The sequence below is a fragment of the Gavialis gangeticus genome, unplaced genomic scaffold, assembly GCF_001723915.1.
Source record: "Gavialis gangeticus isolate Ggan-Ray unplaced genomic scaffold, GavGan_comp1, whole genome shotgun sequence".
NCBI lineage: Eukaryota > Metazoa > Chordata > Crocodylia > Gavialidae > Gavialis > Gavialis gangeticus.
In genome coordinates, this window is record NW_017729022.1 from 11,289,977 (window position 1) to 11,308,081 (window position 18,105).

At 40.0% G+C, this 18,105-nt stretch overlaps 1 protein-coding gene across 1 annotated transcript in view; it reads left to right on the forward strand.

The window, feature by feature from the left end:
* The window catches only part of PDZRN4 (PDZ domain containing ring finger 4), a 224,796-nt gene that overhangs the window by 174,169 nt on the left and 32,522 nt on the right, over positions 1-18,105 (forward strand). Inside the window, exons 4-5 of the mRNA XM_019514589.1 lie at positions 15,470-15,568; positions 17,579-17,641. Of these exons, the coding sequence (XP_019370134.1) occupies positions 15,470-15,568; positions 17,579-17,641 (162 nt within the window). The remainder of the gene's footprint in view (positions 1-15,469; positions 15,569-17,578; positions 17,642-18,105) is intronic.

The following is an 18,105-nucleotide window of genomic DNA, read 5'->3' on the forward strand; positions in this document are numbered from 1 at the left end:
AGAGGAGGTTGGATGACCACCTTACTGGGGTCATTTGACCCCAGTGCTCTTCCTGCCATGGCAGGGGGTCGGACTAGATGATCTGCTCAGGTCCCTTCCGACCCTAGAAACTATGAAACTATGAAACCTCTGTGTTTTGGAGTGAGGGCTATAGCATATTTCGATGATACTTAAACAGCTGAAAGGCAGCACGGACGATGTACTCATCAATGTCATATCGCTACTAAGAAAAAAAGGAAGTAACTTAAAAAAATCATTGGGCTCATCTACATGAGATGCTAATGTCCAGTACACTAATTCTTCTGTGCATTAGCACATCACAGCACTAAAAAGGCATGCACCTGTGTTACTGCTGGCACCAGTAGCACTGATAGTGTGCCAGTGCTACTGCTCAGTAGTGCCGGTTACTGTGCATTGAGTTAGTACTTGTTATTACAGGGCATTTATACACACACTTTTTTGTCCTGTGACATGCCAAAAATCCGCTGCTTCAGAGTAGACTCGATTGTACTGCATGCAGTTGTAAAAGTCGCAAAATGCATATCAGCACACTAAAAATAGCAGCGGTGTGCTTTTGAACTAAAGCACCTCCAATGTGTGTTAGTTCAAAAGCGTGCCACTGCAGTTTTCTCAGCCCTGGCGTGCGTTTCGCTGCTTATATTACTGAAAGTGTCACAGTGCGTCACTTTTCAAAGCGTCTGGCACTGCGGCACTTACATGTGTAAAAATGCCCACAGGTACCAAACTTAACGTGCCATAACTGCGGTGCATTAATGCACATGTAGACATGCCACTGTGTATCATTGTGTGCCTGTATCTGTATAAGGTAGACAGGAATCTAAATGAGCTGTATTGCTTCTATAATTTCAATTTACACAATTTCATGGGTTTTTGAAGGTACAATCTTAACATTGCCTTTTCATAGTCTTTTACATTTAACATATTTAAATAATAAACTGTAACACAGGCAAGTATGTTAATTTTTTGCATCTGTCTAAAATTGAATCGTTATGTTCAGTAACTTGATTTAATTAATATTCCAAATACCATTTATGCAGTTTTAGATCAAGAATATTCAAATGTGAAACTGTAAAGGTTTGAAAATTTAGCTGAATATTCTCTTGCCCACATAAATGTTCTTCATAGCAGATGCTAGAACATCTGTTGTATCTTCTGCATTTTGATTGGCTGGCTGGATGTTTAGAATGTGCTGATGAAGCAAATAAATCTTCTCACTCATTTCGAATCCAAAGCAGGCACTCAGCAGTAATAATGATGTTTACAGAGCCAAGTGCTGGGCAGTAACATTTTGAAATACAGCAAAGATAAAGTGTGACTTTATGCATTACAAGTGTAATAAATTGTAAAAAATGAAAGCTAATTATGTCACATGGATTCTCAGTTAATTTAAATTTGAAATCAGAGAGCCACATAGACTTTAGGATTTTGTGTGTCTGAAGCTCATCACTTAGAGAAGGGCACATATTGCAGTTTAGAGAAACCTGCAGGTTAAGGGACTGGGTTTTTAAATATACTTGAATGGAACTGGGAATTTGGTTCAGGAGCAGCTGCCACAAACTTGTACCTTGTAAAAGAAAGTTTCTCATAGCTGTTATCAAAAGCTGATTTAATCAGCTATTAGATAAAAGTGCCAGCAAAGCCCCATTAAAGTACCCAATCTGTACAGATGTAGGTGAGCCTGGTCCAACTAATGTGCTGCCTCTTTTAGGCATGTGCTGGGCCCAGCATGGGACTGCATCAAGTTTAAAGTAAAGCACTGTTTCGTTTTTTAACATCTGTAAGCAGTGTTTGGTATGTACCTTGGACCCCAATCCTTCCTATCCTCTCTAGAATATAAGAAATGCCATACTGGTTCACATCAATGGTTCCCCTAGTCCAGTCTCCAGCAGTAGTAGATGCTTTAGAACAGGTGGCACATGGCAGGCAGGGGAGGAGACAGGTAGCACAGCAGCAGATAGAGCAGGATGCAGAAACTAGAGCAGATTGGACAGAAAGCACAGGGCAGGAAGCAAAAAAAACCAGAGCAGCAAATCAGGCAGGAAGTACAGGGTAGGGAACAGAAGGGAGAACAGCAGATTGGGTAGAGGAAGGAGATCAAAGAAGCACTCAAGAAGGGTGTAGGTTGTAGTTTTTGCTTTCAGTTTAAACTTTTCATATTTTTTGCGTTATTTTCATTTTCAAAATACAAGGGAAAGCAATTTCAGTTTGCAGGTTTTACAGTTTTTTTGAAAAGTCACATTTTTCACAATAAATTTATTTGAAAATGATTTTTTCTTGTTTTCATCAAATTTTTAGGAGGGTGGAAACATTTTCTAATGAGCTTCATTCAGGAACAGTGAAGACTTCATCAGAATCTAGAGGATCTAAATCAATTTGACTGAAGTATATCTCATAACTTCTATAATAGATACTGCCATTACCAAAACACCCCTCTAATCTGATGAGAAAGCATTGCTTTTCATGACTTAAACTGCGCCTGGACACACATCTGAACATGCACCTGTTGGGAGCAAATTTACTCCCATCGGGAGCAGTTCAGTCCAGGACTGCTCCTGCCCTACTCTGCTCCCCCTGCAGCAGCCAGGGGGAGCTCCAGGCTCTCCCAGGTGCCAGCCTCAGGCTGGTGGGGTACAACAGGGGTCAGGCCTGGGCTATGGCAGGGTGGGGGGAGCTGTCCTGGCTCCAGGGAAGCTCCCTCCAAGCTGCATGACGATTGGGGATGGTAATCTCCACAGGGCAGAGGAGAGCTGTCCCGACTCCAAGGCGTGAGCACCTCTGCCCAAAACATCTCTCTCATGCTTGCAAAAGCTGTTCAGTGATACAAACTATAGTGCTGTGGGTCTGCTGTATGTGAGCAGTAGTCCAGCATTGCCCTCTGGTTCTTTCTTACAGGAAGGTTCAAATTCATTGAGGGGCCCTTCAATCCTAGGGCATCCCACAAGTGGATCTAAATACTTTATGTCCCAGGTAAGTTAGTTTTAATAAAAACAGCGTGGACATTTTGCCATGTGGAGTGTCAGAAACAAGGAAAATTGCCTGAGGATAAAAGAAAAATCTAGGGAGAGAAGTCAATGTGAGAAAATAACAAAGACTGCAGTAGCTCCTGAGATGCAGTGTTAGTGATGGTAAAATGAGAGATAATGAAAGCTAAAAATAAACAAGTTGTATTTAAGATAACAAAATAAGCTGAGAGTATGTTATTTTCCAGTGTGTATAGCTGTCCAGAAGGTAACGTAAAGCATTTGCTTTTTGTTTGAGAGTTTAAGGTGCTGTGTGTTTAATACATGCTACAAGAGGTGATTATTGAGATTTAGTCTTTTAACAAGGATTTCAAAATTCAGTATACTTCTGTCAGCTAGTAGGCAGGGGGGGAATGGAATTCAAGTGGATGTTTGTGACTTACTAGAGGATGTGATGACAGCTCTTGAGCCTTTTGTAGGCAGTAGTGTATAATCCTGAAACAATGGTCCTTCTCTTTGACTTGTTTATGAGACGCACTCCCTGAAAGTCTGCCATGAGTTCTTCAAACTCAGGGCTTAAATTTAAAAGCAGGCTAGCAAGGCCTCATCAGCCCTACAAGGGCTCACAGCATTTCATATTTTGTGTGGGCCTCTCCTGTATTCTTAACACTTCGGATCTACTGCAGTACTCACTTTGTGCATCAGGAATAGCTTGGTGATCTTGGTAGCTATGGCTCTCTTCTCACAGTTAGCTCCACAGCTTCTTTCTCTAACCAGACCTACCCACTTTCTCCCTCAGGCTACATGTCCATCAGGTGTTGCCCACCTGTTGCCCCTGCTCAGCAAGCCAACCTGCTAGTCTTTTGCTGCAAACAACTGACACACAGGTGCATGTCCTATATAGCAGAAAAACATATAACAATGCCAGTTGCGGAAGCCATTCCTCAGGGGATACCTCATTGTTTGGCTCTTCTGTGTAATACAGTGCTACATGCTGGCAGTTTATTCTACAAAAGCCTCAGGAAGATAATAGCTACCGATATAGTATTGCATGCTTATTACCAGGGATTTGTCACCTATTTGTCTAGGTCAAAAGTTATTAAAATTCTTCATCCAAAATAGTGGAATGAAAAATTTAATAAGCACTCAAATGCTGTATTTTTTCTGGTACCAATTTTCTAACACTAGTACTGTTTTCTAGCATATGCTGACATCTGAGGGAATCTTGCACATGGAGACAAAGCAGTGTTGTGACCCTAATTGTACCTAGAGAAATGAGAGCGAGGAAAGTAATCTTATTTTTTAAATCTGTCTTCCATGCTAGATTATGTTTTCATTTGGATCTTGTATTTGCAAAAGACATGCTGGAATATGGCACTTCTGCTGGGATGTAAAAGAAAATTATATATCTCATGTCAGATATTCCCAAAACTAGACCCGACCAAAAAAGGATAGGGATTAAATGATACTTTATCCTGTGAGGTACAGCCCCCACTGCCTAGATGGAGCATTGTCTTTCCCCACCATGTGGAATGGAGATAACCCTCAGTGTCTTTGTGGTAAGCTACCAACCAAATCCATTCCAGCAAATCTGACATCCAATGTGATTTGTCCTTTTCAATGCAGTTTATGAGAAGTCAGGACAGTCTTCTGTCAAAATTGATAAGTGAGAAGACAGTAGGGAATGCAATTTTATTTGTAACAGTACAGCTGCCAGCAGTTCCAGCCTGTTTCCATCTAGACTGGCTCTGTCTTGCTCCATAGCTTTTTCTATTTCCATCCAAATAGCCCCCAAATACATTGTGGATGTGCCTGTCTATGTAAAATCTGCATAGCAGAGCACATTGGGAGTGTTAGAGAGGAAAAAGGGGGGCTATTTCATTAACTTATTTTCACAACTGAAGAATTTCAGTAGCTTTAAAAGAGAAATCTTGAACTTGACCAATTCTCTGTAGGTGTTTAGCAGAATGGGTTGTAAATTCTATGAAATAGAAAAGCCCAAGGGGTGGATGGAAGGAGTGCTGCTAAAATCCTAAGATACTCATTACTTTCTGCAATGAAGGTGTCGGAGGAGTAAGAATGCAGCTTTTGTGATTAAGAGTACTGCTTTTTAAGCACAACGGGGGCCAGTGTTTGTAAATTAAAGCCGCAGAATACATTTACATTTAATCTTACTCTTTGGGGAAAGAATGAAATAAAAGGTATATGATGACCTCCAGAGCAGATGCTAGATATATTGCACAGTTTTGTATACTAAACATTTTAAGCATATCCTACAATTAGCCTCTGTCATATAGACATTAACTTATTTCATAGAAAATCCTCTAACAAGAGAGCCTTGCTATAGTTCTTAGATCTGTGGAACCTTTGTTGGCATTCATTATAATTCACCTTCCCTGTAGGATCTTAAGCATTTCTATTTTTTTATTGGAACAATTAAGAAAGCTCCATTCATAGTCATTTCCTCTATATAATCTCTCCTGTAAACTGTTTCTTTACCCTGGCCCACCCTGAACAAACAATTCTCACAGAGCTGAAGTATTAGACAGAGATTTTTCATCTTTAACTGATCTTACAGGTGATAAATGATGAGCCTTTCCAGTGGACTAAAATTTTCTGTTGCCTTTTGCTGTGTCTGATTTTATGATTTTTAGTAAATACTTATTTTTTATTAAATGGATTTATCATATAATAATGGAAATTAGACTTGAATATATAGATTACGTAAAGTGGTCCAGCAAATTTGTTGGGCCATCTACCTGTCTCTGTCTAACAATGTAGGAATATTCCCCAAAATGTAGTTTTAAGTGTCTGTACGATCCTTTTTTTAAATGAGTCAAGTGTTGACTGTCTTTGGAGATCATCACATATTATAAATAACCTCACTGACATGTTTTAAAGAACTGACCAATAATATAGGTTCATGAAAATATTTTAAAAGGTTTCTAAAATATTAGCCCCAAAACAGAATTAATAAATTATGTTTGTTATATCTTCAACTTTATCTCCATGGATAGAAGTAGCTCATATAAAGAATGATAAATTTCTAAAAAAGGGGGACTGCAGACCAGGAAGCGCTGCGCAGCACAAGGCAGCATTGCTGCCCAGCAGGAGAAGCGTGTGGGGCAGTTTCATTTGGTTGCTGCTGCTGCAGCATGCCTAAAGGGGTCTCATGGCACCCCAGGGTGCTGCACCTGCCCAGTTGAGAACCACTGAGCTATATGTTCAGCACCCCTGCCATAGGGCTGCATTGTAGAAGGACAGATAGCCCTGTTCCCCAATCTTTTTCCTCAATCATTTTACTTGCCTTCAGAAGGAGAATGCATCTCATATAGTGTCTGTGATACCTATTTTGATTTTATCAGCATGATTATTAGAATGATTAAGAATAAACTTGTGTGATTCAGAAGCAGGATATGAAGGCTAAGTGCTGCAAGAAGCAGCCACCTAAATGATAGGTGATTCTGCAGTATGAAAAAGGGTAGCCTCTAATCATGTGGGCAAAAGAGAAGCAATGTGTCATTAAAGTGATATTATCAATAACTGTTCCACTAGAAGGCTGTTTAATCAGTGTGTTCAAACCATTACAAAGCATGTATAGAAGAAGTAACAATAGCATAAGATTACTAGACAAATTTCTGAGACTAGCAGAGAGCCTTAGTTCTCAAGAACCAAAAACTTGGTTTTGACAGGTTATAGAGACCACTTGCAAGAAGCAGGTAACATTAAGCTGCCTGTTTCACGGCAACCCTTTTTGGTAATCTTGATAAAAAATGCGGGACAGTCAAATCATAACTGACCCTAGAAGATGATCTTACCCTATATTGTTACTGACCAAGAAAGGTACTAATGCACATACCTGACTTAAGGATATGAATTGTCCAATTGACTTCATCTATTCCCCAATACCCATACTATGTAGTAATGTATTTTGCATTGTGAAGTTCTTTTTAAGTAGAAACACTATAATAAACAAAAAATCAATTTTTAAAATACATAGAAATTAATATTCTCAGCTCATTCTTCCATCAATTGTTCTTTAAGTTACTCTGCTCTTGGCCCTTTCTGTTTCAGTTAATTGTTTAGTCAATGATGCCATTAGCAGGATGAACATTAAATCAGCTTCTCAGGCTTTACTTCAGCTAGGAAAGAAAACCTGAGATACCAGTAATAATGTCCATCTTGCTTCATTTGTATTCTTTATATTTTCTTTTTAAACTTTGTGGGGAAAACTACTACTCTGTCTCTAAAACATCAGGTATTGGGCCAGTACTCGAAGCAAAATAGTTTCAGGACTCAACGGACCTAGATTTAATTTAGAATTCCAATTCTTACACTCCAAGATGACAGCACAAAGTGATTAGGCTATATTAAAACTACCATTCATTATTATTCATTCATTATTAGATGTAAGTGGCCAGAGGATGCATGCCCCTCAGGTCCCACCAGCAGGGTCATGACTAGCAAGGGCTATGCGAGTGGAAGCTGCATGTCCCCTGCACTGCACAATAGGCCCAGGTGCTTGTGCTGCTGCACCCTTTGTTCCCCCCACCATACACACACACTGTATTGTGTACCCAGATGCCCCTGCCAGTGCACCATGTGCAGGGTAGCTCCCTGCCACTTGGACAGCCCTATTCCAGAACATCTTATCTTTGTTGTGAAGTCCTCAGTAGAAAGACCAGCTGCTATCAAGGATATTGGAGCTTTAGGGTCTAGTCAGTATGATCGTTCTGCCATTTTAATGAGAACCAGATTTTACTAACTTAACTCAATTTAGAAACAAAAAGAATGTTAGTATTACTTAATATGGTTTATACTTCCTCCTTTTAACCCATTATGTGCAAGTTGCTATTGTCCTCAAAACTATAGCCTATAATAAGTTGCTACAGCATTTAGTACCATTGATGTAAAATATTGTAGTACAGACTGAGTGATCATGGCAGCAATTATAATTTTGTTTTTTGGTTTGGTTGCTTTTTCTTCATCATGCCACACCTGTTTGTTAAAAAGATATCAGAAGACTATTTTAGGAACTTCACTATTTGAAATATTTTTAAAGAGCTTTCCATACCATTACTAACCAGTTGCCTTGAAGCATTTTATAAACATGTATTAATTTAGATCCATAATACCCCTATAATATATTTATGAATTATCACCTTACACAGCGGCAGTCACAGAAAAGTTAAGTGTCACGCTGTAACAGGAGCGCCTCTTCAGGGTCTGTCTACTGGTGACCCCACCCACCTGTTATGGGCCAACCCCTGCCTTCTCGCCTGCCATGCCTTGTTGTTAATTGATTAATTGATGTTAATTAGCGGGAGGCTTCCCATTTACTGCCCCGATGCCAGGGGGCAATATCTGTGGCTCCTTTTCCTCCCCTACACCGCAGCCCAAGCCTCACCGATGGTACGGACGTTGTTTGGTCTGGGCCTTGTTATAATTTGGCCCCTTTGTCCTCCGTGGGCTCTCCGTGGCCCTGTTTCTCACTCTGCGCCCTCACTCGTGCTCGGGCTCTCCGTGGTCCCTGTTTAGCACTGTGCCCTCACTGGCACTCAGGGTCCGTGCACCCCTAATGCTGTGCCCTCTCTGGCGCCAGGGTCTGTGCATCCCAATGCTGTGCCCTTTCTGGCGCTGGGGCCCCCACACTGCTGCAGGTCCCCTCTGAGGCCTCCTCCATCCCCTAACAGCCTCACCCAAGCCACCGGTCAAAACAGCAAACAAAACACAAGCCCCTGGGCTATAACATAAAATCCAAACCGCCCAACTATAACATCAATCACCCTACCAAGGAATACTCCATTCCTCAACAGAGACAGAAGCGGTTCCTGCGGACAGGCCTCTCCCCTTTGGTTGCTCTGGGAGAGCTCCTTTCCCCTTGGTGGCTGTCAGGGAACTCCCTCCTGGCCTCGGGCCTGGGACTTGTATGTGAGTTAGGCCCTGCCCCTTGCTGACAGCTGGCAGGTGTGTGCCACGGGCTCACTCTAGTTGCCCTGGTAACCCACAGCTGGGGCTCCCTACTCATTGCTAGGGCTCTTTCCCAGGCTGTTCCCACTCTTTATAGGAGCCGGGCACCTGCGACACATGCCCACTGAGTTTACAGGAAATAAAGGATTAGAACCTAGATCTTGTACATCTCAGATTTGTTCCTGAATTGTTCCCCATTAATATTTAATTTCTAAACTGAAATCAAAAAAGGGCTATTTTGTAGAGACGAATAATGCTCTTTGCTCAATGCCTTATTTATGACTATAGGAAAAATATTAATGATCTGGAAACTTGTTGGAAAGCCATCTGAGAAATTGGGTTTTATCAATTTCATTATAAGTAACCAAATTGTCATAGATAAAGTAGGGAAAAAGTTCTCCAGTTCATTTTAGAATATCATCAAAAGAAGACATTTGCATATGCTCAGCTGCCTATAATGTGTCCAGTGCCTTATCAGAAAATCTTAGTTCTTGCTTCAGCCACCAGTTGAAAAAAGAAAATGACTTCTGGCCACATGTCTTTCCTCTTACTTTTGCTATGGTGATCTGTTCTTTTTACATTTCCTAAATAATATATGCTGGAAATGGGCCCAGTGTTTTCATACAGAAAAAAGTTTTAAAGTGGATTGACAAGGTTATTTTGTCAACATTGTATCAGGCGTCTTCCAGTCTAGAATGCCATGTATTAAATATGAAATAGACAAATATAGACCTTCCATTTGTCATACCATGGAATATTATCAGAACAAGAGCCATCCCATGTCTCCTAAGTGATTGAAATGCATGTTTTAGTTTTATTGCAAATACAGTACACTAGACTTAATGCATTTCACAAACAGAAATGGAAGCCTAAGTAGTAAGTGGAAGAAACTGAAAGTGGACATAAAAGGAGACATAATTCAGTATCTGCAATGTAAGGCAGGACATTAAAATGTACAATGATTGGAACAATGTCATTCTTTTTTATGTCTTTTACTAGAATTACACCAGAGCAACCAAAGAAGTATGCTGTCATTGACAAGAATTCAGTAGAACAGCATCGCTACCCATGCTGTCAGTATCAACAGACTATGTCCAGTTCATCATAGATAATTTTTAAAGTTTTTATAAATCTCCAATTATTTTAGATATTGAATAAACTATAACTGTTCTGTGCAATGAAGTTGCCCTTAATGGGATTAATTCAGCTTGGTCTACATTGGTAGAAAATGACTTTACCCATGAAACAGGGCACAGTCTATCAGAAGGGGTGATGGAAGCCATAAAGCACCCATAGCTCCTGGTCTGCTGTGGGACCTGGAAGTGGTCATCCCTGAGTAGCTAAGGGGCATTCTAATTCAGCACATTCTCCTTGCAGTTGCTTCAGATGTAGTTCACCTGGAGCCATGAATGCATTTTAATCTGCAGAACCACCCAGTCACAGTTCAAATTCTACCTGCCTTCCCCTTTCTATAGCAAAGACACTTTCACTGATACCAAGCGATGCAAGTTGCCTCTTGTATGCCAACAACAGTGCATCAAACCAACTGTATATTGTAATTTCATTATATTTAGCTCCACTGTTTCAGTCAACTTCTATTGTATAGGTCAGGGGTAGGCAACCCCCGACATGTGCCAGACAGTGGCATGCAAAGGCATTTTGCTTGGCACATGTGCTTTGGGTGGAGGCTGAGGCTGTGGTGCCACAAAAAAGATTGGGCCCCTCGTATCTACCCCAGCATCTCCCCCTGGCACACCAACATCTTACAAGTCAAGGTTGCAGGTGTTTTTGGCACTCTGCCCAAAATGTTGCCAACCCCTAGTATATTTATAAGATTTCTATTTTACTATGAACTTATGTATGACTTTATTTTCTTAACTTGCGATAGCCCTTTTTGCTAGGCACTTCAGACTATGACTGGCCCTACTCAGCACAGTTTATATTGTAAAAAGACAAAACAAATACACCATATGAGGTGGCAGACTTCTGTAGCCATTAGAGCAAACGTGGATTATAAAGTGGGACACAAAGGAAAGTAATAAGGTGTCTTGGCAGATAGAGAGTCATAGTCACTCACTGGATTAGAATGGCATGAAGTGTGAAAATGCTTGGGAGAGAATTGGAGAAATAGGTGACTGAAGCTGGCATCAGACAGTGTAAACATTGCAACGGCTGTGAGTTAGCAAAGGGCTCTTAAGACAGAGATGAGGAGTTTATGGTTGCGAAAGAAAGGGAGGCAATGAAGATACTTTAAAAAAGGGTAATGAGTGTCCTTGGCAGAATGATGAGCTAGGAAGATCATTTTTGGCAGCAGCATTTTAAATTAGTACAAAGGGGAGAAGGGTTTGTTGGGAATAACTAATGCCAAAAGGAGGAGATTGAAGAATTTTGAACAAAATGGGGGCAGGACTTGACCAACCATTTTTTGGGGATGGACAAAAAGGAAAGAATTATTTTTTTTCCACAATTACTATTCCATTTCTGTTTCCCTTGGGTTAATAATAACTCTTGTTGAACTGAAGCTGCGAGGAGGGGGAAAAAGATTTTTTTTCTACATATATTCCAATGTTCTCAAGTCGATTATAGCTTGCAAGGCCCAGAGCTTTTGCCTCTTTGAAGAAAGTCCCAGTAGGGACAGTTTGTTTTGGGGCTGTTCACTTGTTTTCAATGAGAAAAATTTTCTTAACCTTGTAGCTCTCCATATGAAAATTCAGCGACCTGCAAACTAGTGGAAACTTAACAAGGTCTCCTTTAATAGCCCTTAACCTTTTTCATCACTTCTAGAAAGCCAGCAATCCATTTGATGACATTTATAGCCTACTTTCCTATCAGTTGAAGAAATGACAGTGTTAACCTAGCTTTACTTCTCCCAAAGAAGTGACAGCTCCTAACTTGGTTTTCTGTCTCCCCAGGCTGACAGCCTTTAAACTGGTTTTCCATCACTAAAGGGAATGGTGGCCTTTAACCTGGAGGCAGAAGGTTATAGCCCTGAAGCCACTACTCCATCATTTTGGAAGATGACCAATTTAACCTGTTCTTGAGGCCTTCAAGAGAATGACCTCCTCCCCTTAGCTATCTTTTCCATTCTTAAGAAGTGAGCTACCTTGGGAATTCACTTTCTCATGTTTCATGGAGTGATTAAACAGATCTACTTAAATGTATTTAAAACATCACTTATGGCAGAAAATGAATGGTAGTGCTTTCACTGAATTAAATGTACCAGTGGGCTGAATTACTGTCCTGCCCACCCAAAGAAAAGCAGAAGTCACTCGGTAATTTAATAACCTGGTGTTATTTCGATTTCAGTCACTGAAAGTGACTTCAGCAGAAGATTTTCTGTGGGAAGACATAGCTGCCCATCAAAGGATACAGACCTAATATTTCTCCAACTTCCATCTTCTGCTCCTCTGATACCACCTCTTAGGTTAATGCACATCACAAATTCCCAAATATTACATTATTTTTTTATAAGATTCCTAAGACACTGGAACTGTGATGAAAATAAGGGTGGAAATAGACACCACCTGACATCCCATTTGTGCCTCCACAAACATTTTTATGGTGGCACAAACACCAAGGAAATAAACATCCATAACCTTTGTTGTGCCACATGAAAGAAAAATCAGCAGCACAACAAAAGGTGCTTCATAGACTCTTTATTGCTTTATCCCAGTGGATATCTATTACCTCTGTGCTGGAAGAATAGAAGCAACCTGAGCTGCTGGCATTCTCCTGCCACCACAGGCAAGTGCTCTGCAGTCTTGAGGGGCCCTCAAACCACCTAAGCACCTGCCCACTTTCCCCCCTTACAGAGAAGCACCCTGGGGTTCCTCTGGGAATAAGCAGGAAATTTAGGGTTCCTCACTCAGCCAGCTGTAGCAGTTCAGGTGGTGTACAGAAGTAGACCTGATGCATTTCACCCTGTAAGCAATGAAAATCAAGTATATGCAAATCAGTACATAAGCAGCCAGTCCAAATAAACTTCATAGACTGCATTACTGGAATATCCATAGTTTTGGCCATTTATGCTCATTTGTTTCATGTTTTAAATAGCTAAATATATAAATTATTTTGCTCATGTAACCGATATCATCCAGAAGGGTTTGGTTCATTGCCAATGTAAAATATTCATGCAGCATTATTATAGCAAACATCTTGAGACGAATCATCCAAAAGACCTTCAAGGTCACTATGCACTCAAGAAATTATGATCAGAGCAGTCCTTAGGGTCCTTGTCCATCCTCAGTTCAGGGAGACTCTGAGGTTCTATTGGCAGGACAGTGAAAGTCAGTGGATTTCAGCTTGTGCACAGCTCCTCATTTGCCTTGATTTAAAGGTCCCAGTCTCAGTCCTTTATGGTGTATTTAGGCTTCCTTATAGGCCTCTAAGGGACCACAAGCTTCTTTAGTCCTTAAATGTATACCTTGTTGCTGTAATTGAAGCCATTTTGTTACTGTAATTCCTTCCTAATATTACAGTTCTAGTCAAGTGTTCTTTCCCTCTGGAGGCATCAATTATTATGGGTTTTAAATAGGCCTCTAGTCAATATACTTACTTTTACTCCCAATGCCAAAATCAGGTCACTATTTGTGATTCATCTTTCTTAGTGAAAAAGGTTTTGCATTTCTACTTTAAAATGTGCTATACAAACCATGAAGTATAGACTAATTCCACTTCTCAACATCTAACTTGCTTTTTAAAGCGGGGGTCAGGGGGAAAAGGGTCCTACATGTTTGGGGCTTTTTTCATACTCTAAAAGCTTTTTAAAATATGGAATGTCTTAAGATGGGTTTAGATAGACTTAGTTCATGTTTTGAGCCCCCATTATGCTTGTATACAATTGGAGGCACAGGAGTACAATAAACAGTGGCCCAGCCATGCCCTTTTATAAAACGTCTCTAATAAAAATGAAGACGATGTGAAGATCATTGACTATATCGTGATTGTGAGCATTACCTTCAGTAAGAGTGGTGTAGTGATATGTTATCCCAGCTGGAACAATTCTGTCTGTTTGCTCAGTATCTTACAATCATTAATGAATTTTATCCTTGTGATATTCTAGTAAACTCTTGCAATCCTAGCCCTTTATTTCATTGTAGGAACTGAAGTATAAGTTAGATTAAGTGACTTGTCCTGGAGCCCACGCTAGAAGTGTGTGGCTAAACTGAGAATTCAGATTCCCTGAGTTTGAGTCCAGTGACCTAGCCACAAAATCATTCTTTGGAAAACATTGCACCCAAGGTCAGTGCAGTATCTCTGGACCATAGCGGCTGCCTCACACATTCAGAGGACCAGCTTTTATTCTCTTCTTTCTCATGGTGTTTCCAAGTGCTATTGCAAGAACAGATGAACTAAGAGAATGCAGATTAACATTATCTTTCCTTCACCCTTTGGGAAGTTTACTGCTACTGTAGGTACCAACTCTGGGGTAGTCCTTGTGTTTCATGAATGCAATGACTAGTGTTGCACGCAAAGTTTATAAGGGGAGGAGAAGGCTTCTATAACTTTTCTTTTCACCTTTTCTTTTCTTTTCTTCTCACAGCATACAAAATGCCAGCTATAAATCAAGTGCATATGTTTTTTGTTTATAAATAAATTATTATTTAATATTAAAAAGGCCTTAAGGATACCCTTTTTCAAACAATTTAGGACACTATTTTCTGATGGATTAATTGTTATTAACCTTACTTATTTCAAAATATTTCACCCACGCAAAGTCTTGAGATGCTTAAGTGCCACTAGTGTAGCAGTTGTAATATGTCAGGTGCCTGTGAAACTGATGCTTTTCAGGAGACAACTGCAGAAGCATCCAGCCCCCAGATTATATTTTCTGCACCAAAAAATGGCTGCCATTTTCTGCCATGGCTGTCCAATGCCACAGGAGTTTCCTTGAAGCATTTTATAATTCTCTTAAAACTCCCACAATGAAACCATGGAACTGAACTGGCTGGGGAATGAATTATGCTGTTAACAGAAGGCTATGGTTTTGCTTTGTCATTTAGCTTTCTGTTGGAAGAATGACATTCATGTGTGATGGATTGATTGATGAGTAGTCAGTCTGTCCTCTCTCCTATAAATCCATAGTTAGTGTGATAGGAACAAAATGACTATGTAATATATTGTAAGTCAGCTTCTATTATCCAAAAGGAAAAAAACTGCAAAATCAATGGACACCCATATTTCTTGAGGTTAGGCATGACTTACCAAACTCTTCCTACGTAGCTTAAAACTTTTATGCATTTGGACATTCTTCCTGAATTTTCAAAGATTTATTTTACTCATCAAATACACAATCCCATGTACTTACCTGGCTGCTGCATGGTACAGTCTACCTTCTCATGATTTGCTTTACTTGTTAGAAGAAGGGAATTGGCTAACACTAAGATTTTATAAGGCCGTTAATATTTAAATTCCTCAGTGGCTGACCGAGACAATGTTAGTGACCTAATTCTCCATTTCTGCTGCGTACTTTTTTCTTTCCAATATAAATGTCACACTGTTCCTGTGTTTTGTTGTAGGAGGTTGAGCTCTGTCGTGTAAGCAGTCAAGAGAAGTTGGGGCTGACTGTCTGTTACAGAACGGATGATGAGGAGGACACAGGAATCTATGTCAGTGAGGTAAAGATTTTTGGGAGGACTCAGTAGAAAATTAAGAACAAGTGTTCTGAGACCTAACTGCAGAAATACGGCCCTTAACCAACACCTGTCAGATAAATTTAGGAAAGTAAATTATGTTATCCGAGTAATGTAATTATTACCAGCTTGATTGTTTAATATGAATGCTGTAAATACAACATCACAGTTTTGCAAAGTGCAAAGAAATCTGACAGTTGTCTGAGATTTGAATGAAATCCCACAAGTACAGAGAAAATCAGGCAGAGTTCTTAATCAGCAAACCTTCTGATCCCCACACCTCTGTGCCCTCCCATTACTGCAGTCGTGTTAACAATACCAATGCCTTCTTTTTGACTTGATGAGGAATGCCTTGCATTCAGAAACTTCTCTAGCTCCACTACACAGTTGTTCCAGTGAAAGATACCCTAAGAAATCCTTGCCTCTTGCATATTTTAACTTATGTACTCAAAGAAGAGAAGGAGTGAGTATTTCAAATAATCTGATTTATCCTGTCACATTTCACAGTTTTATTAACTAACAAATGGAGGATCTCATCCTGAAAGATGTTGAACACCCTCAATTCCCCTTGTTCTTTTTCTCCAGAACACATTTAATACTTTGTAATATCAAACCCAAAAAGATTTTCAGATGCCTTGTTCTCCAACCATTTTAAAAAGGGTTGTCTTCCTGTATGAAAAGGGAAAAATATTATGAATCTCCATTTGGTATTGGCTGTCCTGGCTGAATCTGATGCCTTCGGGGGACATATATCACAGATTTCTGAAGATCGTGAAGAGAGTGAATTTCATAGAAAGAGTTCTTCTGTATTGCAATAAAACGAATCATATTAAAATGGCAATGGAGAAAAAGATTGTTCCATAACAGTCTAACAGCAATGTCAAAGAAGCTAAAAAAATTAGCCTTAGATCAAGATTAAGGAATTGCTACAAAATTAGTTGAGAGTAACTCTTCCCATAGGTATATAAGCACTACTGTTAAAATCTGTTTGACCTTGTGAGGCGGAAAAAGGTAAAGAAATCTTTTAATACCACATGCCCTTATATCTAAAATACGTTGTTGTTCCTACATGGAGGGCATTGCTCTGCTTCAAATCTCTCAGCCCCTTCCTTTCAAGGGAATGTAATTATATTATCTTTCATACTTGATTAAGCCCTTCAGAATCAGTTTCTGTTCTGACAACGCACAATAAGAAAATAATACCTAACATCTTTAGAGGACATAACCTGCAAGCCAAATGCTACACTCAGAATGTTTAGTTTGAAAAATGGTTCTTGGCATGACAAGGCAAAATAAATGATTTAAGATAACCATCAAGTGAAAGGAGATAGATAGTATTACCCCTATGAACAGTAGGTCATTGCTCAGGGATGAGATACTGTGTCTCTGATAGGCTGTTAGGGGATCCCTAAACATCTACTGAGGTTAAACTAACTTAAAATTAACGGATTGCAAACAGAACCTGCATACAGCATCAGTGCGTAATCTATGTACAATAGATGCTTCTTTGGGTTTATTTTTAATTTTATTTAGGAATGTAAAAATAAGAGAAAAAAGTAAATTAGTAACCGCTAGAATAATTTATCAGAAAATATTTTCATAAAAGGAGAATGCCCTTTCGTAAGCGAACAGACCTGTCTGTGTGGAGATCTCAACTGTTCATTAGCAAGGCTCCAAAATCACCGCAGTCCAAAGTGAATTTCCAGAGCCTAAGAATTCAATCATTAATACTCAGTCCATGACAGCTGAAGGTTAGAGCTTGACAGTCATGTGGAAAAATATTGGTCTGAAAAGCATATGCTCTCACCTCTTACTGTCTAGGCTTTTTCTAAAACAAGGTTTTAGAAGGTTTTCTAAAACAAGGTGATTATTCAGGGAAGGTTGTGTGTTCATCTGACTGAAGAAAAATGTAATCTGTTTTTGCATAAGGTAAGCAATAGCATGTCCTCCAAATGTAATCGTTCTTAGGTTACAGTCTTTTCATGTTCTGTGCAGGTTGATCCAAACAGTATTGCTGCCAGAGATGGCCGGATCCGAGAAGGAGACCGCATTTTGCAGGTGTGTGTTGATAAACTTTTACCTGAACTGTTTCCTAAAAAAAAATGTGAAGAGCTATCATCTTTCTATGGACTGCTAACAACAGATGGTAATTCTCTTTGTTATTGTGAGAGATGTGAAAATTTAGGTCACAAAGGCCATGGATGCAGGTGTCGCGGTGGATGTAGTCTTTCTGGACTTCAGCAAGGCCTTTGACACCGTCTCTCACCCCATCCTAGTTAAAAAACTGGGCAACTGTGGCATAGATGCCTACACAGTCAGATGGATTGCAGATTGGCTGAGGGGTCGCACTCAGAGGGTGGTGGTGGATGGGTCATATTCGACCTGGGGGGAGGTGGGTAGCGGAGTCCCCCAGGGCTTGGTCCTGGGGCCTGCGCTGTTCAATTCCTTCATCAGCGATCTGGATGATGGGGTGGAAAGTAACCTGTTTAAATTCGCTGATGACACCAAAATCTGGGGGGAGG